The 27,058-nt window shown below is 35.6% G+C and overlaps 2 protein-coding genes across 2 annotated transcripts in view; both read left to right on the top strand.

The window, feature by feature from the left end:
- rnft2 (ring finger protein, transmembrane 2) overlaps window positions 1-2,094 on the top strand; it is a 99,327-nt gene extending 97,233 nt beyond the window's left edge. The window contains exon 10 of the mRNA XM_061894285.1: window positions 1-2,094. This exon is cut by the window's left edge and continues 1,784 nt beyond it. The gene's annotated coding sequence lies outside the window, so the exon portion shown is untranslated.
- Window positions 2,095-20,445: 18,351 nt separating this feature from the next.
- The window catches only part of fbxw8 (F-box and WD repeat domain containing 8), a 62,858-nt gene continuing 56,245 nt past the window's right edge, over window positions 20,446-27,058 (top strand). Inside the window, exons 1-3 of the mRNA XM_061894271.1 lie at window positions 20,446-21,135; window positions 23,092-23,196; window positions 23,270-23,434. Of these exons, the coding sequence (XP_061750255.1) occupies window positions 20,776-21,135; window positions 23,092-23,196; window positions 23,270-23,434 (630 nt within the window). The 5' untranslated portion in view covers window positions 20,446-20,775. The remainder of the gene's footprint in view (window positions 21,136-23,091; window positions 23,197-23,269; window positions 23,435-27,058) is intronic.

Below are 27,058 nucleotides of genomic sequence, written 5' to 3'. Positions count from 1 at the left end.
TTGCATTAGCATGCTAACAGTTAACAAATTGTGCGCAAAATTGGTCAAGGATGCTAGCATGCTAACGTTGGCATGCTAACGTCGGCATGCTAACTGCTAAAATGTGCCAAGTACCAAGTCATGTGACCGTTAAGCATACACATGCAATATTAACTAAAAAAAACCTCATGCTAACATATTAGCTTTAGCATGCTAACAGTTAACAAATTGTGCGCAAAATTGGTCAAGAATGTTAGAATGCTAACGTTGGCATGCTAACGTCGGCATGCTAACTGCTAAAACGTGCCAAGTACCAAGTCATGTGACCGTGAAGCATACTCATGCAATATTAGCCAAAAAACCTGATCACGTTCATGCTAGCACGTTAGCATTAGCATGTTAACGTTGGCATGCTAACTGGTAAAATGTGTCCAGCACCAAGTCATGTGACCGTGAAGCATACGCATGCCATGTTAGCTAAAAAAAAGAAAAAAAAGAACACGCTCATGCTAGCATGTTAGCATTAGCATGTTAGCAGTTACCGTGTGTCAGTTACCAAATTGTATGACTCTTGGCTGCAAAATTGGCTAAGAAAGTTAGCATGCGTCAAGTACCAAGTTATATGAGCTTGACGTGTAAAATTGGCTACGAAACTCATCACGTTCATGCTAACATTTTAGCCTTGGAATGCTAACAGTTACTAAGTTATGACTCTTGGCTGCCAAATCGGCTAAAATAGTTAACACTAGTCGAGTACCAAGTCGTATGAGCGTGAAGCATTTACATGCAACATTAGCCAAAAAACTTGTCACACTTAAGCTAGCATGTTAGCCTTGGCATGCTAACAGTTACCAAGATATGACTCTTGGCTGCAAAATTGGCCAAAATAGTTAACACTTGTCGAGTACCAACTTATATGAGCTTGAGGTGTTTGGCTGTAAAATTGGCTACAAAACCCATCATGTTCATGCTAACATGTTAGCCTTGGCATGCTAACAGTTACCAAGTTATGACTCTTGGCTGCAAATTTGGCTAAAATAGTTAACACTTGTGGGGTAGCAAGTCGTACGACCGTGAAGCATACGCATGAAAAATTTGCCAATAAACTGATCACGCTCTTGCTAACATTTTAGCGTTAGCATGCTAACAGTTACCAAATTGTATGACTCTGGCTGCAAAATCGGCTAAAATAGTTAACAATTGTCGAGTACTAAGTCATATGAGCTTGAGGTGTTTGGCTGTAAAATTGGCTACAAAACCCATCATGTTCATGCTAACATGTTAGCCTCAGAATGCTAACAGTTACCAAGTTATGACTCCTAGCTGCAAAATTGGCTAAAATAGTTAACACTTGTGGGTAAGCAAGTCGTATGACCGTGAAGCATACGCATGAAAAATTTGCCAATAAACTGATCACGCTCTTGCTAACATTTTAGCGTTAGCATGCTAACGGTTACCAAATTGTATGACTCTGGCTGCAAAATCGGCTAAAATAGTTAACACTTGTCGAGTACCAAGTCGTATGACCGTAAAGCATTTACATGCAAAATTAGCCAAAAAATTTGTCACACTTAAGCTAGCATGTTAGCCTTGGCATGCTAACAGTTACTAAGTTATGACTCTTGGCTGCAAAATTGGCTAAAATAGTTAACACTTGTCGAGTACCAAGTCATATGAGCTTGAGGTGTTTGGCTGTAAAATTGGCTACGAAACCCATCATGTTCATGCTAACATTTTAGCCTTGACATGCTAACAGTTACTAAGTTATGATTCTTTGCTGCCAAATCGGCTAAAATAGTTAACACTAGTCGAGTATCAAGTCGTATGACCGTGAAGCATTTACATGCAAAATTAACCAAAAAATTTGTCACACTTAAGCTAGCATGTTAGCCTTGGGATATTTTGGCGAGGCGAGCATCTCCCGCACGTGCAGTCGGACTTGATGACTGCTTGTCACCGCCTGACTCACTTTGACTTAGAAATGGAAACATTAGTAACATTTCATGTTGACTCAACCATCTGCTCTACCATGTGTCCATCCATAGCGTGACTACACTTGGAATGTATGATGCACGGTCACATTAAAGCACATCAGCACATCTTCACCTGAGGAGACACATTTTTCCTGTGGAATTATTTCCCATTCTTGCTTGATGTACAGCCTAAGTTGTGGCGAAGCGTTTCCGGGTGTTGTTGATAAATGTCCGTGGCTTTGCATAGTAGAGTTTTAATTTGCACTTACAGATGTAGAAACCAACTGTAGTTACTGGCAGTGTTTTTCTGAAGTGTTCCTGAGCCCATGTGGTGATATCCTTTACACGCTGATGTCGCCTTTTGATGGGATCCAATGTCCCTAATATCAAGGCTTGCGTGCTTTTGTAGTATGAACACAAATACACACATGAATTCAGTCTAAATACACATATTTACTTTATTATACATACTATAAATATGCATACACAATAACTATCAATACAAGTACACACATTATAACCTCAGTATAAATACACTTATTAACTTGAGTATAAATAGAAATACACATATTAAAATCTCAGTATAAATACACATGAATGTCAGTATAAATAATAAACAGAAATACACATTAAAACTTTAAAACTTGAGTACAAATACACATTTTAAACTTGAGTATAAATACACATATTAAAAGTATAAGTATAAATACACACATTAAAAGTACAAGTAGAAATACACATAATAAAAGTAGAAATACACATATTAAAAGTACAAGTATTAATACACATAATATAATTACAAATACACATTAAAAGTACAACTATAAATACACATAAAATTATAAATACACATAATAAAATTATAAATACACATATTAAAAGTACAAGTATAAATACACATAATAAAAGTATAAATACACATATTAAACATATGTGTATAAATACAAATATTAAAAGTATAAGTATAAATACACATATTAAAAGTATAAGAACAAATACACATATTAAAAGTATAAGTACAAATATACATATTAAAACTCAAGTACAGATACACATATTAAAAGTACAAGTATAAATACACATAATAAAAGTATAAATACACATATTAAAACTCCAAGTATAGATACACATATTAAACGTATGAGTATAAATACACATATTAAAACTCAAGTATAAATACACATATTAAAAGTATAAGAACAAATACACATATTAAAAGTATAAGTACAAATATACATATTAAAACTCAAGTACAGATACACATATTAAAAGTATAAGTATAAATACACAATAAAACTCAAGTATAAATACACAAAAACAAAAATATAAGTATAAATACACATAACAAAACTCAAGTATAAATACACAAAAATATAAGTATAAATACACATTAAAAGTATAAGTACAAATACACATATTAAAACTCAAGTACAGATACACATATTAAAAGTGTAAGTATAAATACACAATAAAACTCAAGCATAAATACACTAAAATATAAGTATAAATACACATAATAAAACTCAAGTATAAATACACAAAAATAAAAGTATAAGTACAAATACACATAATAAAACTTAGGTATAAATACACATATTAAAATGTGTAAGCATAAATACACATATTAAAAGTATAAGTATAAATACATATATTAAAAGTGTAAGTATAAATACATATATTAAAAAGTATAAGTATAAATACACATAAGTTAAATACACATATTAAAATGTGTAAGTATAAATACACATATTAAAAGTATAAGTATAAATACATATACTAAAAGTGCAAGTATAAATACATATATTAAAAAGTATAAGTATAAATACACATAAGTTAAATACACATATTCAAAGTATATGTATAAATACACATAATAAAACTTAGGTTTAAATACACATATTAAAAGGGTAAGTATAAATACACATATTAAAAGTATAAGTAACAATAAACATTAAAACTCAAGTATGAATACACATATTAAAAATATAAGTATAAAAACACATAATAAAACTTAGGTATAAATACAAATTAAAAGTATAAGTATAAATACAGGTTAAAAGTGTATGTATCAATACACATATTAAAAGTGTAAGTATAAATACATGTATTAAAAAGTATAAGTATAAATACACATAAGTTAAATGTACATATTAAAAGTATATATATAAATACATATATTAAAAGTATAAGTACATGTGTGAAAATGACAAGTATAAATATACATATTAAAAGTACAAACATTACAAAAACTGCTGCTGTTGGTCACTAAAGTCCGTGTAGTAAATATTTGATGATGACAAACATGAGAATATTGACCTGCAGTTAATATTTATGTACAAATATTACAAGTAATAAACACTTGATGACGACACTATTGCATATTTGTGTAGAACATTAGTGGCAAGTCTCGCCTGCACCGCCACCTGCTGGTGGGATGACGTCACTGCACAACCAGGAGGGGGAAAGTGCAGTAATATTACTTCTTACAATAACAAAGTAGTAATACGTGTAATATTACTTCTTACAATAACAAAGTATTAATATGTGTAATATTACTTCTAACAGAGACAAAGTACTATCACAACTCCTCACTGATTGATCGTAAAGCTGGAAACAACCCCATTTGATTCCAACCCTGCGTCTTGCAACATCCATCCATCATCTTCCGCTTATCCGAGGTCTGGTCGCGGGGGCAGCAGCCTAAGCAGGGAAGTCTAGACTTCCCTCTTCCATATTTAATATATTGAATTATTTTTGGGTTGTTTTTTTCAACGAGAAAATTGTTCCATTTACATTCTGATGCTGAGTATAAGTAATAAGTTTTGATGATGACCAGACCGCATGGAACTTTAAATATGCGGACATAGTTTCCGCACGGACAGTATAATGCAGCGCACATGGGAGCTCTTGGGGGGAAAAAAATCATCATCATTTTGTTTATTTTAGCTATTTTCCCTAAAATACTCCAACTAGTCGATAGATTACTAAAATAATCAATCAGCCCAAATTAATTATGAATTTTAGGGACTGAATGTCCCTTTGGGACAGAGGACCCTATTGAATTTTGTAAGGTTTTATTATTATTATTTTTAGGGACCGAATGTCCCTGTGGGACAGAGGACCCTAGTGAATTTCTAAGGTTTTATTATTATTATTTTTAGGGACCGAATGTCCCTTTGGGACAGAGGACCCTATTGTATTTCTAAAGTTTTATTATTATTATACTGCCTCCTCTTTGAGCTGTAATTTGACCCCCTTAATATGCTTTAAAACTCACCGAATTTAACACACACATCAGGATTGGCGAAAATTGCCATCTAATCAAAAAAACTAAAACTCAAAATTGCACTCTAACGCCCCCTTGGAAAAAACAGACAAAACTGTTTGTAACTTCCGTTAGGAATGTCGTAAAGATATGAAACATAAACCTCTATGTAGGTCTCACTTAGACCTACATTTCATACACTGACATCCTTCAGCAAAAATCAACAGGAAGTTAAAAATTACCCCTTCAAAACACAACATTTTTAAAAACCCGTCACTTTTTTTTCAAACATTATCTCCTCTGAGCGCGTTTGTTGTGTCGGCTTCAAACTCGCACAGGAAAGAGATTGAACCCTTCTGATTAAAAGTTGCGCAAAGAGTTTTTCTAACTCCAGGATACAGAGAAGGTAGGTAATGTGCAGGTAAAGATATGTTGTCTGGGTGATGGCAGGAAGCACCAGCATGTATGGGTGACAGAAAGAAGCACCAGTGTGACCCCAGGATGCAGGGAAGGTAGGTAATGTGCAGGTAAAGATATGTTGAGTGGGTAAAGGCAGGAAACACCAGCAAAAGTCGGTCCCGTCCATCGCTGCTTGCAGCTTTCATTTTCAAAGTTTTTTTTTACGAGCTCCTCTTCGTTGTTGACGTCTTCCGAAAAATGGCTCCTGTCAGAATCGTAATAAATGATTGTCGCAATCCAGTCCATTTATTTGACTGGCATTTTTCATGATATCCATTACAATTTTAAAATGTAACTAAGTTACTATTAAAATACTAATGAGTAATCAGATTACTTTTTTTATGCCAACTGTGGCAACACATGTCTTATTCACCTCAAATTTTTCTGACATTATGTGGAATATTTCTCCTCATTTATTATTGTATTTATTCATCTTATTCTCAAACTATAAAAATAAATAAAATATAGCATTGATAAATAGGACTTCCTGGTTGACTTGAACCCTTGACTACTTTATGAAATGTCAACGCATCGTTCTTCCATTTACAGTAACTGACTGCGGGAAAAGTTTACAGTAGATTTTACGGTAAAAAGCTGGCAGTTCAGTTGCCAGAAATGTAGACTTCAAAATAAAAGTAGTACTGTTAACAAGGACCATACATTTACCGTAAAAAAAAACAAAAAACTGGCAGCTAAGTTTCCAGAATTTTACAGTAAAATAACAGTAGTAACGTCTGATTTACAGTAAAATAATAATTTTAAAAAACGGCAGCTAAGTTTCTAGAATTTCACAGTAAAATAACAGTAGTAACGTCTGAATTACAGTAAAATAATAATTTAAAAAAAAACGGCAGCTAAATTTCCAGAATTTTACAGTAAAATAACATTAGTAACGTCTGATTTACAATAAAATAATCATTTTAAAAAACGGCAACTAAGTTTCCAGAATTTCATAGTAAAATAACAGTAGTAACGTCTATTTTACAGTAAAATAATAATTTTTAAAAACGGCAGCTAAGTTTCCAGAATTTTACAGTAAAATAACAGTAGTAACGTCTGATTTACAGTAAAATAATAATTAAAAAAAAAAAACGGCAGCTAAGTTTCCAGAATTTTACAGTAAAATAACAGTAGTAACGTCTATTTTACAGTAAAATAATAATTTAAACAAACGGTAGCTAAGTTTACAGAATTTTACAGTAAAATAACAGTAGTATCATCTGATTTACAGTAAAATAATTTGGAAAAACGGCAGCTAAGTTTCCAGAATTTTACAGTAAAATAACAGTAGCAAAGTCTATTTAACAGTAAAATAATAATTTAAACAAACGGCAGCTAAGTTTCCAGAATTTTACAGTAAAATAACAGTAGTAAGGTCTATTTTACAGTAAAATAATCATTTTAAAAAACGGCAACTAAGTTTCCAGAATTTCACAGTAAAATAACAGTAGCAACGTCTGATTTACAGTAAAATAATAATTTTAAAAAACGGCAGCTAAGTTTCCAGAATTTTACAGTAAAATAACAGTAGTAACGTCTATTTTACAGTAAAATAATAATTTTTAAAAAACGGCAGCTAAGTTTCCAGAATTTCACAGTAAAATAACAGTAGTAACGTCTGATTTACAGTAAAATTATTTGAAAAAACGGCAGCTAAGTTTCCAGAATTTCACAGTAAAATAACAGTAGTAACGTTTCATTTACCGTAAAATAATAAATAAAAAAAGAGCAGCTAAGTTTCCAGAATTTTACAGTAAAATTATAATAATTAAAAATAAGGCAGCGCAGTCACCAGAATTTTACTGTAAAAATAACAGCGGTAGAGTTTTTAAATTTACAGAATTGCATTGTTTAAACGACTGTAGATTTTACAGTAAAAAAATACATCAGTTGCCCGAATTTTACAGTAAAACAATAAAAAATAAACTGTCAGCTCAGTCACCAGAATTTTACTGTAAAATAACAGTAGTAACGTCTGATTTACAGTAAAATAATTTGAAAAAACGGCAGCTAAGTTTCCAGAATTTTACAGTAAAATAACAGTAGTAACGTCTGAATTACAGTAAAATAATAATTTTTAAAAACTGCAGCTAAGTTTCCAGAATTTCACAGTAAAATAACAGTAGTAAGGTCTATTTTACAGTAAAATCATAATTTAGAAAAAACGGCAGCTAAGTTTCCAGAATTTCACAGTAAAATAACAGTAGTAACATCTGATTTACAGTAAAATAATAATTTAAAAAACGGCAGATAAGTTTCCAGAATTTTACAGTAAAATTATAATAATTAAAAAAAACAGCAGCTCAGTCACCAGAATTTTACTGTAAAAATAACTGTGGTAGAGTTTTTAAATTTACAGTATTGCATTGTTTAAACGACTGTAGATTTTACAGTAAAAAAATACATCAGTTGCACGAATTTTACAGTAAAACAATAAAAAATCAACTGTCAGCTCAGTCACCAGAATTTTACTGTAAAATAACAGCGGTAGAGTTTTTAAATTTACATTAATGCATTGTTTAAACGACTGTAGATTTTACAGTACAAAAAATACATCAGTCGCCAGAATTTTACAGTAAAATAAAAAAAACTAAAAATAAAACTGTCAGCTCAGTCACCAGAATTTTACTGTAAAAATAACAGCAGTAACTTTTTTTTTTTTACAGTAATGCATTGTGGTAGGACTGTCGTTTTTACAGAGCATTACTGTAAAATAAATGTTATGACTCTTATTTTTACAGTAAAATTTTGGTGACTGAGCTGCCTTTTTTTTAAGTATTTTACTGTAAAATAAACCTTACTACTGTTATTTTACTGTAAAATTCTGCCCACTGACCTAGTTTTTTTTACTGTAAAATCTACAGTCGTTTTTACAGTGCATTACTGTAAAATAAATGTTACGACTGTTATTTTTACAGTAAAATTCTGGTGAATGAGCTGCCTTTTTTATATATATATATATATATATTTATTTTTTTTTACTGTCAAATAAACATTACTACTGTTATTTTACTGTAAAATTCTGCCGACTGACCAAGTTTTTTTTTTTTTTACTGTAAAATCTACATTTGATTTTACAGACCATTACTGTAAATGGAAAACTTACTGCTGTTATTTTACTGTAACATTCTGGAAACTGAGCTGCCAGTTTGTTTGTTCTTTACTTTAAAATCTATGGTTGTTGTTTTTACAGTGCATTACTGTAAAATAAATGTTACGACTGTTATTTTTACAGTAAAATTCTGGTGACTGAGCTGCCTTTTTTTTAAAGTATTTTACTGTAAAATAAACCTTACTACTGTTATTTTACTGTAAAATTATGCCAACTGACCTAATTTGTTTTTTTTTACTGTAAAATCTACAGTCGTTTTTACAGTGCATTGCTGTAAGTTAAAAAAATTGTACCGCTGTTATTTTTACGGTAAAATTATGGTGAATGAGCTGCCTTTTTTTAAAATATATTTTACTGTAAAATAAACATTACTACTGTTATTTTACTGTAAAATTCTGCCAACTGACCTAGTTTTTTTTTTTACTGTAAAATCTACAGTTGTTTTTACAGTGCATTGCTGTAAATTAAAAAAAATGTACCGCTGTTATTTTTACGGTAAAATTATGGTGAATGAGCTGCCTTTTTTAAAATATATTTTACTGTAAAATAAACATTACTACTGTTATTTTACTGTAAAATTCTGCCGACTGACCACGTTTTTTTTTTTCACTGTAAAATCTACAGTTGTTTTTACAGTGCATTGCTGTAAATTTAAAAAAGTGTACCGCTGTTATTTTTACGGTAAAATTATGGTGAATGAGCTGCCTTTTTTAAAACATATTTTACTGTAAAATAAACACTACTGTTATTTTACTGTAAAATTCTGCCGACTGACCACGTTTTTTTTTTTTACTGTAAAATCTACAGTTGTTTTTACAGTGCATTGCTGTAAATTAAAAAAATTGTACCGCTGTTATTTTTACGGTAAAATTGTGGTGAATGAGCTGCCTTTTTTAAAAATATATTTTACTGTAAAATAAACATTACTACTGTTATTTTACTGTAAAATTCTGCCGACTGACCACGTTTTTTTTTTTTTACTGTAAAATCTACATTTGATTTTACAGTCCATTACTGTAAATGGAAAAAATACTGCTGTTATTTTACTGTAACATTCTGGAAACTGAGCTGCCAGTTTGTTTGTTTTTTACTTTAAAAGCTATGGTTGTTGTTTTTACAGTGCATTACTGTAAATTTAAAAAAAAAATAATACGACTTTTACTTTGAAATGTACATTTCTGGCAACTGAACTGCCAGCTTTTTACCATAAAATGTAGAGTGAATGTTCACAGTGCATGACTGTAAATGGACGAAGGGTACAGTCAAGTAGTGGTGATGCATCACTAAGTGCACTTTGCAGACCAAGTGTACTTTACAGACTAAGTGTACTTTACAGACCAAGTGCACTTTACAGACCAAGTGTACTTTACAGACTAAGTGTACTTTACAAACGCACCAGGGAGTTAATTATCGTGTGAAAAAGGGGCGTGGTGTCTCCCTCGCCACATTCGGACGCCCTCTGGTCCTCCCAGGATAAGTCAAAGAGTTGACAGGAGGCTTGTCTGACCAAGCAGGGGGGCGATGACATCACCGATGATGACATCACCGATGATGACATCATAGCGGAGCATCCCTTCCGGTGGACTCAAACGTTCCAGTCGTCACAGCAGACGTCTCGTACGTCCCCTCGGACTCGCTCTGAAGACGTCTGTGAAGGAGGCAATTATAACAATAATAATATTTAATACTTGTAATTCATAATTATAATTAATCATTAATATGAAATATTTGTAATGAATCATTATAATTCAAAGCAATATGGTGGAAGTGATTGTGTTTGTTTCTTCTATCAGTCATATTTTGCTCTCACAACAATTACTAAGATGTAAATACTTTGCATAGTGTTACCATGTGTGTGTCTGTATATACTGTGTATATATATATATATATATATATATATATATATATATATATATATATATATATATATATATATATATATATATATATATCTTGATTGGATTATCCAGAGAATAGTGCTCGATACCGTGGTAGAGCGCAATATGTAGGTGTGGGAAAAATCACAAGACTACTTCATCTCTACAGAAGTGTTTCATGAGGGGTTCCCTCAATCATCAGGAGATTTTAATGGAAACATTCACATACAATGGTTTATATAGGGCACAGAGTGGGTGGGTACAGGCAGGCGTAGGGTGTGGTGATTGGCTGTTTCATGAGGGAACCCCTCATGAAACAGATCTGTAGAGATGAAGTAGTCTTGTGATTTTTTCCCACACCTACATATATATATATATATAAACTCGGTTTTAATGCATCAAAGCTCAGTTTTAATGCATCAAAGCTCGGTTTTAATGCATCAAAACTCGGTTTTAATGCATCAAAACTCGGTTTTAATGCATCAAAACTCGGTTTTAATGCATCAAAACTCGGTTTTAAGGCATCAAAACTCGGTTTTAAGGCATCAAAACTCGGTTTTAAGGCATCAAAACTCGGTTTTAAGGCATCAAAACTCGGTTTTAAGGCATCAAAACTCGTTTTTAAGGCATCAAAACTCGGTTTTAAGGCATCAAAACTCGTTTTTAAGGCATCAAAACTCGTTTTTAAGGCATCAAAACTCGGTTTTAAGGCATCAAAACTCGGTTTTAAGGCATCAAAACTCGGTTTTAAGGCATCAAAACTCGGTTTTAAGGCATCAAAACTCGTTTTAAAGGCATCAAAACTCGGTTTTAACGCATCAAAACTCGGTTTTAAGGCATCAAAACTCTGTTTTAACGCATCAAAACTCTGTTTTAACGCATCAAAACTCGGTTTTAACGCATCAAAACTCTGTTTTAACGCATCAAAACTCTGTTTTAACGCATCAAAACTCGGTTTTAAGGCATCAAAACTCGGTTTTAACGCATCAAAACTCGGTTTTAATGCATCAAAACTCGGTTTTAACGCATCAAAACTCGGTTTTAACGCATCAAAACTCGGGTTTAACGCATCGAAGCTCGGTTTTAACGCATCAAAACTCGGGTTTAACGCATCAAAACTCGGTTTTAACGCATCAAAACTCGGTTTTAACGCATCAAAACTCGGGTTTAACGCATCGAAGCTCGGTTTTAACGCATCAAAACTCGGTTTTAACGCATCAAAACTCGGTTTTAACGCATCAAAACTCTGTTTTAACGCATCAAAACTCGGTTTTGACGCATCAAAACTCGGTTTTGACGCATCAAAACTCGGTTTTAAGGCGTCAAAACTCGATTTTGAGGCGTCAAAACTCGGTTTTAAGGCATCAAAACTCAGTTTTAAGGCATCAAAACTCGTTTTTAAGGCATCAAAACTCGGTTTTAAGGCATCAAAACTCGGTTTTAACGCATCAAAACTCTGTTTTAACGCATCAAAACTCTGTTTTAACGCATCAAAACTCGGTTTTAACGCATCAAAACTCGGTTTTAACGCATCAAAACTCGGTTTTAACGCATCAAAACCCGGTTTTAACGCATCAAAACCCGGGTTTAACGCATCAAAACTCGGGTTTAACGCATCAAAGCTCGGGTTTAACGCATCAAAGCTCGGTTTTAACGCATCAAAACTCGGGTTTAACGCATCAAAACTCGGTTTTAACGCGTCAAAACTCGGTTTTGACACGTCAAAACTCGGTTTTAACGCATCAAAACTCGGTTTTAATGCTTTAATTATTAACTAAGCTTTTAACTGTAATGTAATAATGTCGAACTGCAGGAGCCAACTACTAAAGCCGTGGGTCGTCGTGCGAGAGAGTTTAAGTGGGATTTATCTGCGGAATTGGTGAGTTGCATCCATGTAGCTTAGCCGCTACATTCATTTTGAATGGAGCTGTTAGCATCTACTTCAATGCCTGTTTCTTTGAATATTGTCAACTAAATGAAACCTTAGCACTGTCAACAATTGTCTGATTTGTTTCTGGGTTGTGTTAATTGTTTGATGTTGTCAATGTTATGCATCCAAAACACTTTATGATGCACACTGTCTGCTATGCACTTTATTTGTGGTTGCAACGGCTGCATTTGGATAATATTAGAAAATTTATATTTTTATATAACAATTATTATATTATTTATTCTAATTGGATTCATGAGTTATTTATTGTACACTATTAAGAAATATACGTGCTATTTGAATACAGTAGTATTAGATTAGATAGTACTTTATTTATTCTGTCAGGAGAGTTCCTTCAGGAAAATTACAATTTTCAGCACAATCCCATTCAAGTTTAGACAAACATTACAGGGAGACAGAACAGGATCGCTGACGGGTCTGCCGGCTTCCAGCGCCCCTTACAAAAAAGATGAGATAAAGGTAAACAAAGAGGGGGGGGGGGGGGAGAAAAAAAATTGAAGATTAAAATAAAATAAAAAAATCGGTCTTAGCCTGGGCCCTGGAGAGGGGGTGCAGACTGAGGCCAAGGGAAAAAAACAACAACTCATAGCCATAGTATCAAACATCAAAGAACACAGAGGACATTAAAGACATTAAAGCGGCAGATACACTTCTACATACAGCTATGAATAAAAAGTAAAAGAAACATATCCACTGTGGTGGCCTCTGCGGTGTTTGTCCGCTGGGGTGGAGGGAGGATGGCCAGAGACAGGAGCAGACCCAACAAAGCAACCAAGACAGCCGACTCCACACTCGGCCAGTGTCCAGTCCACATGGATGAGTGAGGATACGTCCAAGGAGGAGGATTATTATTTAGTATTTAGTATCTGAAAATTGCCTGGTCCTGCCCTTGTTGTACAGAACATGTTGGATGGCGAGACTAGAGTCTGAAGCTTTATGCCAGGAACTGAACCAACTGAACTGAATCCACCACAACCGAGTCGGGCGGGTAGGAGGCTCCTCGGCAGCCACTCTGTTTTTTCCCAAGTTCATTCATGTCGTCCTGAACCTTCACATTTACCCCGTTACCTTCGCTAAAACCCCTCTGGACAAAACCACCACAACTTGGACTTTGCGAAGTCATTTAAAGAACTGTCGTGTTGCGCTTACACCATCTTTGGTAAAAACAAGGACTGAATCAAGTACTGAATCACATTGGAAATATTGAACCTTCTGTAATTTATGTTGAAAATGTGAACGGCCATTCCAATGTACATGTTTGTTGTTGTCAATCAATCAATCAATCAATGTTTATTTATATAGCCCCAAATCACAAATGTCTCAAAGGGCTGCACAAATCATTACGACTACAACATCCTCGGAAGAACCCACAAAAGGGCAAGGAAAACTCACACCCAGTGGGCAGGGAGAATTCACATCCAGTGGGACGCCAGTGACAATGCTGACTAGGAGAAACCTTGGAGAGGACCTCAAATGTGGGCAACCCCCCCCCTCTAGGGGACCGAAAGCAATGGATGTGGAGCGGGTCTAACATGATACTGTTGTTTATTTTTCCTATAATTCTTTAATATAACTTGGTACCATTTAAACTTAAAACCTGTGTTCAGTCTTCATTCCTAGAGCTGGATTTAGTTTCTTCTGATCTAGCCCAGTTATTGTTTACTTAATACTTGTACTTAAGTAACATACAGGCTACACTATTGTTTACAATATTTTATTTGATGTTACATTAACGTTTTGTTTATGTATTATATATAATCCAATATATAGTATTATATATGATGCTGATCCGCCTCCGCTTGGGATGGTTTCCTGCTGGCTCCGCTTTGGACTGGACTCTCGCGACTGTGTTGGATCCATTGTGGATTGAACTTTCACAGTATCATGTTAGACCCGCTCGACATCCATTGCTTTCCTCCTCTCCAAGGTTCTCATAGTCGTCAGTATCATCAGTATCACAGTATCATGTTCTCATAGTCATCATTGTCACCGACGTCCCACTGGGTGTGAGTTTTTCCTTGCCCTTATGTGGGCCTACCGAGGATGTTGTAGTGGTTTGTGCAGCCCTTTGAGACACTAGTGATTTAGGGCTATATAAGTAAACATTGATTGATTGATTGATATATTATTTTTCACGAGTTACTATAACGTTTGGCTTCATTGCAGACTTCATTCTTGCAACATGAAGATTTTACTCCAACTGCATGATTGACATCATTTACGACTTTTTGTATTCTGATGACTTTATTACCACTTTGATCTCTCATTATGTCCAAATATTAGCAACCTGTTCCTTTTTATTACCATCACAATAATCGGGATGCTTTGTATCAAATTAAAAACTGTATGCTTGTAAAATTATCGTCCATTTTTACAGTAATGTCACATAAAATGTAACACTTTATTTAATATATAAAATCATATTTTAGGTTTATTGTAATATTTATATTATTGGCTTGGTAGTTGTATTCAGCTACTGTATGTCATCAACATTTATGACATTTTTGACAACATTATTTTTTATAATATTTACTATAATACTTGATCATAATAAAGTCTAAATGCATATGTGTTTTTTCTAACTACTTTCATAAAATGATCATTTTATGTTCATAATCATAAAATGATCACTTCTCTCCTCGGGCAATGTTCCCCTAGCATTCAAAAAAGCGGTTATTCATCCTCTTCTTAATCTGAAACCGGATTGAAAGGTTTCACATAGATTGTTAGACACTAAGTGTTCATTTAACTGCTCCGCAACAATTTTTTCAAGGATTTTTGAAATAAAGGGAAGGTGAGACACCGGTCGGTAGTTTACCATGAGGTCAGGATCGAGGTTAGGTCTTTTAAGAAGAGGATGAATAACCGCTTTTTTGAATGCTAGGGGAACAGTGCCCGAGGAAAGTGATAAGTTTATAATATTTAGCACTGATGGACCTAATAATGCAAAGAGCTCCTTGATCAGTTTCCCAGGAAGAGGGTCTAGTATCGCGGTACTATACTACCACTGGTATACCGTGCCACCCTAGTGTGTGTGTGTGCTATAATTATTAATAATTTATTTTTGTTTCTTTTGCACCATGACTAGAAAAGGTTGTTTGGATTGTGTCATATAAGTAAATGCTGTGCTATCATGTCTTTGTGATTTCAAGGGCCACTGATGTTATTTACTCACACAGCCCACAAGAGGGCAGCAAACATGTGGTATTTAAGATGAATTAAAATCAATCAATCAATCAATGTTTATTTATATAGCCCCAAATCACAAATTGTCTCAAAGGACTGCACAAATCATTACGACTACAACATCCTCGGAAGAACCCACAAAAGGGCAAGGAAAACTCACACCCAGTGGGCAGGGAGAATTCACATCCAGTGGGACACCAGTGACAATACTGACTATGAGAAACCTTGGAGAGGACCTCAGATGTGGGCAACCCCCCCCTCTAGGGGACCGAAAGCAATGGATGTGGAGCGGGTCTAACATGATACTGTGAAAGTTCAATCCATAGTGGCTCCAAGACAGCCGCGAGAGTTCAGTTCAAAGCGGATCCAAGACAGCAGCGAGAGTCCCGTCCACAGGAAACCATCCCAAGCGGAGGTCAGGATCGAGGTTAGGTCTTTTCTTTTCTTTTTCTTCTATGTCCCACTCTCCCCTGTGGAGGGGGTCCGGTCCGATCCGGTGGCCATGTACTGCTTGCCTGTGTATCGGCTGGGGACATCTCTGCGCTGCTGATCCGCCTCCGCTTGGGATGGTTTCCTGCTGGCTCCGCTGTGAACGGGACTCTCGCGACTGTGTTGGATCCATTGTGGATTGAACTTTCACAGTATCATGTTAGACCCGCTCGACATCCATTGCTTTCCTCCTCTCCAAGGTTCTCATAGTCATCATTGTCACCGACGTCCCACTGGGTGTGAGTTTTTCCTTGCCCTTATGTGGGCCTACCGAGGATGTCGTGGTGGTTTGTGCAGCCCTTTGAGACACTAGTGATTTAGGGCTATATAAGTAAACATTGATTGATTGATTGACTTCATTTTCATAAAGTTTGACATGATTTTGCAATCATTTCGACTACTGCATGATTTACATCATTCACAACTTTTTGCAAAATGATGACATATTGTTTTCTGAATATTTCAAAATATTAGCAATATTTAGATTTTGTTTTGCTAAATTATGTTTGGCATCACATTATGATCCTTTTTTCGCAATAATATGACAGTTATCTTGTAAAATTGTTACACTTAATACATGAAATATAATGTCAAGTTTATTTTAGTACCAATTTCTATTATTTTCATTATAACAATTATTGTGTGGTATCAAAAAAAAATAGACTTTTTCCATTATTTTTGTAAACATAACTCTTTATTTTCCTATAATACTTCATCATAAAGAACATTTTGCTGATAATAGATTAGTCGGATTATATTTCAACATTTATGAGGTTTTCAGACAATATACAATTATTTTTTTATTATATATTTTATCATATTTGATTATTTCTTCATAATATTCCAACATAATAATTAAATACTGTACATATTAATACTTGTATAACTCCAAAAAAAAAAGTACCTATTCGTCCACTTTATTCTGTTTATTTCAAATATTCTTCCAGTAAAAAATGTAAACAGCATTACGTCAGGTCGGGGGGGTCACGTGACCGGCGCTCACCTACAGGCGTCGTCCCGCGAGCAGCAGCAGCAGCAGCGCGTGCACGCGCCTCCACAGGTGGTCCCAGCAGTGGCGGCCGCGGCCTTTGTCCAGGTGATCCCCGATCAGCCGCAGACGGGCCGCGAGCACCTGGGCCGCGCCGCCGCAGGTAGGAGCGCGCGCGACGGCGGCGGCGTGGTGCGCGTGCGCGAGCACGAGCGGCGTGGCGGGCCAACAGCACATCTTCCTCCTCCTCCTCCTCCTCCTCCTCCAAGAAACAGTTGTTGCTGCTGATGATGCGCGCGCTCCTCTTGTCCTCGAAGCCGCTCTCGTCTCCGCCCACTAATTAATTATTCATTAGGTGACGTCATCTATTGACAACCTCACACAAAACGGCTACCTCCCCCTTGGTTCGTTTATTATTTTGTCATCTTCTTCAAAATGTAATCGTATTATTTAAATGTTCACCCCGGCTGGCAATTGTAGTCATAAAATATTTATTCAGCCCTCTGTGGTGACTTTTAGAGAGAAAGCTGCACCCGGAACTAATAAGTTACGGACAATGAATCCCCGCCGGACACTTTACAGTAAAGGACTCGTGTGTTTGTTTGGACTGCACTACTTCCGTCATTTTAGTCTTCTTTGCCGCTTTTAAACGCACATTTGTGTTCTTTTCAAGATAATACAACTTATTTTAGATTTTTTTTTATCGTGTTTTTACATGCTGTTTATCTTTTTAGGACAACTACCTCATTTTGGATTGTGTTCATAATGTTGCTACAATGGCTGAGGACGAGCTATTTTTAGTCATTTTCGCGGAACTTTAGTCTTATTAATTTAAATTCACACCTCGGCTGGCAATTGTAGTTTTAAAATATTTATTCAGACCTCTGTGGTGACTTTTAGAGAGAAAGCTGCACCCGGAACTCATAATATCAGGACATTGATTCCCCACCGGACTCTTTATAGTAAATAACTCGTGTGTTTTGACTTTATGGACATCATTTTGACTACTGTATGATTTAATAATTTACACCTTTTTTTTTTTGACATATGATGACGACTTTATCCTCAAAAAATGACCATATTGTTTTCTGAATATTTCTAAATATTAGCAACATTTAGATTTTATTTTGCTAAATTATGTTTGGCATCATATTACGACTTCCATCCATCCATTTCCTACCGCTTGTTCCCTTTTGGGGTCGCGGGGGGCGCTGGCGCCTATCTCAGCTACAATCGGGCGGAAGGCGGGGTACACCCTGGACAAGTCGCCACCTCATCGCAGCATATTACGACTTTATGCTTGTAAAATTACCTCATTTCTTTTTTTTTTGCAATAATATGACTGTTATCGTGTAAAATTGTTACACTTAAAATATGAAACACAAATTCCAATTTATTGTAATATTAATTTGTATTATTTGCGTTATCATTACGACTATTGTGTGGTACCAAATAATAGGAGTTTTTCCACTATTTTTGTAAACATAACTTTTTATTGTCATGTTTACTATAATACTTTATTATAATAGACCTCGAGAGCAGCCTTTCAAACAAAATGTCTACCTCCCCTTGATTTGTTTATTCTTTTGTCATTAACTTTAGTCTTATTATTTTTAATTTACACCCCGGCTGGCAATTGTAGTCATAAAATATTTATTCAGACCTCTGTGGTGACTTTTAGAGAGAAAGCCGGACTCTTTATAGTAAATAACTTGTGTGTTTTGACTTTATGGACATCATTTTGCAATCATTTTGACTACTGTATGATTGAATCATTTACACCTTTTTTTTTGCCATATAATGACGACATTATCCTCAAAAAATGACCACATTGTTTTCTGAATATTTCTAAATATTAGCAACATTTAGATTTTATAATGCTAAATTATGTTTGGCATCATATTACGACTTTATGCTGGTAAAATTACGACATTTCTTTTTTTTTTGTTGTTGCAATAATATGACAGTTATCGTTTAAAATTGTTACACTTAAAATATGAAACACAAATTCCAATTTATTGTAATATTAATTTGTATTATTTGTATTATCATTACGACTATTGTGTGGTACCAAATAATAGGAGTTTTTCCACTATTTTTGTAAACATAACTTTTTATTGTCATGTTTACTATAATACTTTATTATAATAGACCTCGAGAGCAGCCTTTCAAACAAAATGGCTACCTCCCCTTGATTTGTTTATTCTTTTGTCATTAACTTTAGTCTTATTATTTTTAATTTACACCCCGGCTGGCAATTGTAGTCATAAAATATTTATTCAGACCTCTGTGGTGACTTTTAGAGAGAAGCTGCAACAATGATTCCCCGCCGGACTCTTTATAGTAAATAACTCGTGTGTTTTGACTTTATGGACATCATTTTGAAATCATTTTGACTACTGTATGATTTAATCATTTACACCTTTTTTTTTTTTACATATGATGACGACTTTATCCTCAAAAATTTACCATATTGTTTACTGAATATTTCTAAATAATAGTAACATTTAAATTTTATTTTGCTAAATTATATTACCTTTTTTTTCCAGTAATATGACAGTTATCGTGTAAAATTGTTACACTTAAAATATGAAACACAAATTCCAATTTATTGTAATATTAATTTGTATTATTTGCGTTATCATTACGACTATTGTGTGGTACCAAATAATATGAGTTTTTCCACTATTTTTGTAAAAAAAAATAACTCTTTATTTTCATGTTTACTATAACACTTGATCATAACTGACTGCTGTTGATTTGTTTATTCTTTCTTCATTTTCGCTTAACTTTAGTCTTATTAATTTAAATGTTCACCCCGGCTGGCAATTGTAGTCATAAAATATTCATTCAGACCTCTGTGGTGACTTTTAGAAAGAAAGCTGCACCCGGAACTAATAAGTTTGGGACATTGATTCCCCGCCGGACTCTTTATAGTAAATAACTCGTGTGTTTTGACTTTATGGACATCATTTTGCAATCATTTTGACTACTGTATGATTGAATCATTTACACCTTTTTTTTGCCACATGATGACGACTTTATCCCCACAAAAAGACCAAATAGTTTTCTGAATATATCTAAATATTAGTAACATTTAAATTTTATTTTGCGAAATTGTATTACCTTTTTTCCCAATAATACGATAGTTATCGTGTAAAATTGTTATGCTTAAAATAGGAAACACAAAATCAAGTTTATTGTAATATTAATTTGTATTATTTGCATTATCATGTGGTACCAAAAAATAAGTTCCGGACAATGATTCCCCGCCGGACTCTTTATAGCAAAGGACTCGTGTGTTTGTTTTGACTGCAATACTTCCGTCACTTAGTCTTCATCGCTGAGGTCTTTTTGCCGCTTTTAAACGCAAATTAGTGTTCTTTTAAATATAATAGTACTTATTTTAGGTTGTTTTATCATGTTTCTACGTATTATTAGTCGTTTTAATACAACAGTGCCTTGTTTTAGATCGTGTTCGTAATGTTGCCACACAATGGCCGAGGACGAGCTCGCTGCGTTCAGGGACCATTGGAGACGGGAGTTGTGGAGTCAAAAGGAGTCCAGTCCCGGTCCCTCGGGTCCGAGTCCCAGAGAGAACCGCTCCGAAGACGGCACGAGTAGGTCAGAGGAGGAGGGCGGGAGGTGCTCGCATGTGGAGCCCGGCTACGTGTCCATCGCCCGGGGGCTGCTGGGCGGCAGGACGAGCCCCCTGCTGGGCAGACTGCAGGAGGAGAGAAGGCGGAGGAAAAGGAAGTACCGTCACGTGACTGCGGCCTGCGGGGAATCAAGCAAGGATCCCCGCAGGAAGTTCGGGAAGGACGAGCAGCTGGTGGATCAACTCATTCAGGATCTGGTACGGTGGTCCCTTCGAATCAATCTACCAGAGTTTACTTATATAGCCCTAAATCACCAATGTCTCAAAGGGCTGCACAAGCCACAACCACATCCTGGGCTCAGATCCCACATCAGGGCAAAGAAAAACTCAACCCGACGGGATGACAATGAGAAACTTTAGAGGCGACCGGTGCAAGTGGATCTAACATAATAGTGAGAGTCCAGTCCATAGTGGATCTAACATAATAGTGAGAGTCCAGTCCATAGTGGATCTAACATATTTGTGTGAGAGTCCAGTCCATAGTGGATCTAACATAATAGTGAGAGTCCAGTCCATAGTGGATCTAATATAATAGTGTGAGAGTCCAGTCCATAGTGGATCTAACATAATAGTGTGAGAGTCCAGTCCATAGTGGATCTAACATAATAGTGAGAGTCCAGTCCATAGTGGATCTAACATAATAGTGAGAGTCCAGTCCATAGTGGATCTAATATAATAGTGTGAGAGTCCAGTTCATAGTGGATCTAACATAATAGTGTGAGAGTCCAGTCCATAGTGGATCTAACATAATAGCGAGAGAGTCCAGTCCATAGTGGATCTAACATAATAGTGAGAGTCCAGTCCATAGTGGATCTAACATAATAGTGTGAGTCCAGTCTATAGTGGATCTAACATAATAGTGAGAGTCCAGTCCATAGTGGATCTAACATAATAGTGAGAGAGCCCAGTCCATAGTGGATCTAACATAATAGTGAGAGTCCAGTCCACAGTGGATCTAACATAATAGTGTGAGAGTCCAGTCCATAGTGGTTCTAACATAATAGTGTGAGAGTCCAGTCCATAGTGGATCTAACATAATAGTGAGAGTCCAGTCCATAGTGGATCTAACATAATAGTGAGAGCCCAGTCCATAGTGGATCTAACATAATAGTGAGAGTCCAGTCCATAGTGGATCTAACATAATAGTGAGAGTCCAGTCCATAGTGGATCTAACATAATAGTGTGAGAGTCCAGTCCATAGTGGATCTAACATAATAGTGTGAGAGTCCAGTCCATAGTGGATCTAACATAATAGTGTGAGAGTCCAGTCCATAGTGGATCTAACATAATAGTGAGAGTCCAGTCCATAGTGGATCTAACATAATAGTGAGAGTCCAGTCCATAGTGGATCTAACATAATAATGTGAGAGTCCAGTCCATAGTGGATCTAACATAATAGTGAGAGTCCAGTCCATAGTGGATCTAACATAATAGTGAGAGTCCAGTCCATAGTGGGTCTAACATAATAGTGAGAGTCCAGTCCATAGTGGATCTAACATAATAGTGTGTGGGTCCAGTCCATAGTGGATCTAACATAATAGTGTGAGTCCAGTCTATAGTGGATCTAACATAATTGTGTGAGAGTCCAGTCCATAGTGGATCTAACATAATAGTGAGAGTCCAGTCCATAGTGGATCTAACATAATAGTGTGAGAGTCCAGTCCATAGTGGATCTAACATAATAGTGAGAGTCCAGTCCATAGTGGATCTAACATAATAGTGTGAGAGTCCAGTCCATAGTGGATCTAACATAATAGAGAGAGTCCAGTCCATAGTGGATCTAACATAATAGTGAGAGTCCAGTCCATAGTGGATCTAACATAATAGTGTGAGAGTCCAGTCCATAGTAGATTTAAGATGATAGTGAGAGTCCAGTCCATAGTGGATCTAACATAATAGTGTGAGAGTCCAGTCCATCAACTATTTTTCAGCCTACAGACTACATGAGTCCTGGTCCAGATTTGAGATGTGTGTATTATACTTTCACAAATTGTCTTTCTAAACCTTTTATGAATATTTTTGTCTCATGGTTGTTATTGTTTGTCTTCATTTTGCCACCAAAGCTAAAACGCTGGTAACATTCCCAGTAAAAAGTAAGTAAGACCACACTTCATGTTCGTCATGTAAAAAGTTGTCCATCACACATTTTCTCAGAACGAGGCCAACGACGTTCCTTTCTTCGACATGGAGCTGCCGTACGAGTTGGCCTTGAAGATATTCCAGTACCTCACCTGCGTCCAGCTCGGCCGCTGTGCCCAGGTAGTACTTCCTCTCCCCGTCTGCGGCGCCACGCCTCCTGACGGCCGAGGGCGCCCTCTCCCCCCGCCTGCAGGTGAGCAGGGTGTGGCGGGTCCTGGCCGAGGACAACGTCCTGTGGTTCCGGATGTGCGTGGCGGAGGGCTACCACCAGGGCGGCGCCGTGCAGGACTCCCCCTGCTGGAAGAGCACGCTGCGAGACTGCCGCAACGCCGCCAAGAGCGTGCGCTCCAACTGGAAGGTGAGAAGCTGGTCCCGCCTCGAAATGGTCCGTTCCAGCCTCAAACTGTCACCCTGGTGTGTTTATTTAGTATGTCAGGGTTAGCATTTTAGCCGAGATTTATGAAAATAATAATCATAATTAAAGCGTCAAGCAGCGTTGGTCGGGTCCGCCTTTGGCTGCTGCCCCCGAGACCCACGGCCGGATAAGCGTTAGAAGACGCCTTGGAGCCACTATTTTGAGAATCTAATGCATTGTGAAAGTAATGCAGTTGTTGTATTGAAGTGAAAATATCAAACTTCCTGTTGATTTTTGCTAAAGTAAGTTAATTATTAAAATGTAGGTCTAAGTGAGACCTACATAGTGTTTTTTGTTTCATGTCTCTCTGACATTCCTACCGGAAGTTACAAGCAGTTTTGTCTGTGTTTTCTTCCTAGGAGCAGTTTGTCCGTGTTGTATTCCTAGGGGGGCGGTAGAGCGCAATTTTGAGTTTTGAGGTTAGGTTTTTTCATCAGATCGCAATTTTTGCCGGACCTGATGTGTGTGTCAAGTTTGGTGAGTTTAGAAGCATTTTAAGGGGGTCAAATAACAGCTCAAAGAGGCAAAAATGACATTTTTTAGGAGACTTTGCACAGGGGTTCTTTGAAGGCGCGTAAAATCAAAACCTGAGAACTTATCAAAACTCTGCTCTATACTTTTAATCAGAAGGGTTCAATCCCTCTCCTGTGCGAGTTTGAAGCCAAAACAACAAACGCACTAAGAGGAGATAATGTTTGAAGAAAGGTGACCGGTTTTTACAAAACTTTTGTTTTGAAGGGGGGATTGCAAACTTCCTGTTGATTTTTGTTGGGGGTTGTCAATCTATGAAATGTAGGTCTAAGCGAGACCTACATAGAGGTTTTTGTTTCATGTCTCTCCGACATTCTTACCGGAAGTTACAAGCAGTTTTGTCTGTGTTTTCTTCCTAGGAGCAGTTTGTCCGTGTTGTATTCCTAGGGGGGCGGTAGAGCGCAATTTTGAGTTTTGAGGTTAGGTTTTTTCATCAGATCGCAATTTTTGCCGGACCACATGTGTGTGTCAAGTTTGGTGAGTGTAGAAGCATTTTAAGTGAGTCAAATAACAGCTCAAAGAGGCAAAAATGACATTTTTTAGGAGACTTTGCACAGGGGTTCTTTGAAGGCACGTAAAATCAAAAACTGAGAACTTATCAAAACTCTGCTCTATACTTTTAATCAGAAGGGTTCAATCTCTCTCCTGTGCGAGTTTGAAGCCTAAACAACAAACGCACTCAGAGGAGATAATGTTTGAAGAAAGGTGACCGGTTTTTACAAAACTTTTGTTTTGAAGGGGGGATTGCAAACTTCCTGTTGATTTTTGTTGGGGGTTGTCAATCTATGAAATGTAGGTCTAAGCGAGACCTACATAGATTTTTTTGTTTCATGTCTCTCCGACATTCCTACCGGAAGTTAAAAGCAGTTTTGTCTGTGTTTTCTTCCTAGGAGCAGTTTGTCCGTGATGTATTCCTAGGGGGCGCTAGAGCACAATTTTGAGTTTTGAGGTCAGGTTTTTTCATCAGATCGCAATTTTTGCCAGACCTGATGTGTGTGTCAAGTTTGGTGAGTTTAGAAGCATTTTAAGGGGGTCAAATAACAGCTCAAAGAGGCAAAAAGGACATTTTTTAGGAGACTTTGCACAGGGGTTCTTTGAAGGCGCGTAAAATCAAAACCTGAGAACTTATCAAAACTCTGTTCTATACTTTTAATCAGAAGGGTTCAATCTCTCTCCTGTGCGAGTTTGAAGCCAAAACAACAAACGCACTCAGAGGAGATAATGTTTGAAGAAAGGTGACCGGTTTTTACAAAACTTTTGTTTTGAAGGGGGGATTGCAAACTTCCTGTTGATTTTTGTTGTGGGTTTTCAATCTATGAAATGTAGGTCTAAGCGAGACCTACATAGAGGTTTTTGTTTCATGTCTCTCCGACATTCGGACCGGAAGTTACAAGCAGTTTTGTCTGTGTTTTCTTCCTAGGAGCAGTTTTTTCAGTGTTTTATTCAAAAATAGCGCTAGAGCGCAATTTTGAGTTTTGGGGTTTGGTTTTTTTCATTAGATGGCAATATTCGCCAGTCCTTATGTGTGCGCCAAGTTTGGTGACTTTTGAAGCATTTTAAAGGGGTCAAATTACAGCACAAAGAGGCAAAAATTGCATTTTTGGCGAAAATTTTATTTTGAAGGGATTTTGGCCAACTTCCTGTAGATTTTTGCTGAAAGAAGTGATTGTATGAAAATTGGGTCTAAGTCAGACCTACATAGGAGTTTTTGTTTCATGTCGCTATGACATTTCAAACAGAAGTTACATGCAGTTTTGTCCGTAATTTTTTCCTAGGGGGCGCTAGAGCGCAATTTTCATTTTGGGGGATTGGTTTCTTAATATGTTGGGAAGGTTTGCTATACCGACGTGTGTGTCAAATTTGGTGAGTTTTGAAGCATGTTAAGGGGCTCAAATTACAGCGCGTAGGTGCGGAATAATAATAAAACACAGCAGTTTCAATAGGGTCCTTGGCCCATGGCTCATGGGCTGAATAAATATTTTATATTTGAGAGTAAATAATACTATACCTTTGTTAAAAAAGTTTAATATTTGTGAGAAAATAATAGTATATTTTTGTGAAATAAGGTGAATATTTGTGTGAAAACAGTTGTGTTTTAGCCAGTAAATAGTTGTGTACTTTGGAAAAAAAAGCAAAATTTTTTTTAGAAAATACTAGTATATTTTTGTGAAAAAAAAGGTGTGTTATTGCAAGTAAATAGTAGTGTACTTTTGCAAAAAAGAGAAATATTTGTGAGAAAATACTAGTATATTTTTATGAAAAATGGTGAATATTTGAGTGAAAAAAGCTGAGTATTTGCGAGTAAATAGTACTACACTTTTGTTAGAAAAAAAGTTAAATATTTGTGAGAAAATACTAGCATATTTTTGTGAAAAAAGGTGAATATTTGTGGGAAAACTGTTTTGTATTTGCAAGTAAATAATAGTGTACTTTTGCAAAAAAAAAATAATATTTGTGAGAAATATATATTTGTCAAAGAGGTGAATATTTGTGTGAAAACAGTTGTGTATTTGCAAGTAAATAGTAGTCTACTTTAGCAAAAACAAGTTGAATATTGTTGAAAAATACTAATATATTTTTGTGAAAAAGGTGAATATTTGTGTGAAAAGAGTTGTGTATTTGCAAGTAAATAGTAGTGTACTTTTGCAAAAAAAGTTCAATATTTGTGAGAAAATACTTGTATATTTTTATGAAAAATTGTGAATATTTGAGTGAAAAAAGCTATGTATTTGCGAGTAAATAGTACAAGACTTTTGTTAAAGAAAGTTAAATATTTGTGAGAAAATACTAGCATATTTCTGTGGAAAAAGGTGAATATTTGTGTGAAAAGAGTTGTGTTTTTGCAAGTAAATAGTAGTGTACTTTTAGAAAAAAAAGTTAAATATTTGTGAGAAAATCATAGTATATTTTGTTAAAAAAGGTAATTATTTGTGTGAAAACAGTTGTATATTTGAGAGTAAATAATACTAAACTTTTGTTAAAAAAAGTTTAATATTTGTGAGAAAATAATAGTATATTTTTGTGAAATAAGGTGAA

The sequence above is a fragment of the Nerophis ophidion genome, linkage group LG01 (genome assembly GCF_033978795.1).
Source record: "Nerophis ophidion isolate RoL-2023_Sa linkage group LG01, RoL_Noph_v1.0, whole genome shotgun sequence".
Lineage (NCBI taxonomy): Eukaryota > Metazoa > Chordata > Actinopteri > Syngnathiformes > Syngnathidae > Nerophis > Nerophis ophidion.
The sequence above is the reverse complement of the archived record's forward strand: the minus strand, read 5'-3'. Positions and strand labels throughout refer to the sequence as shown.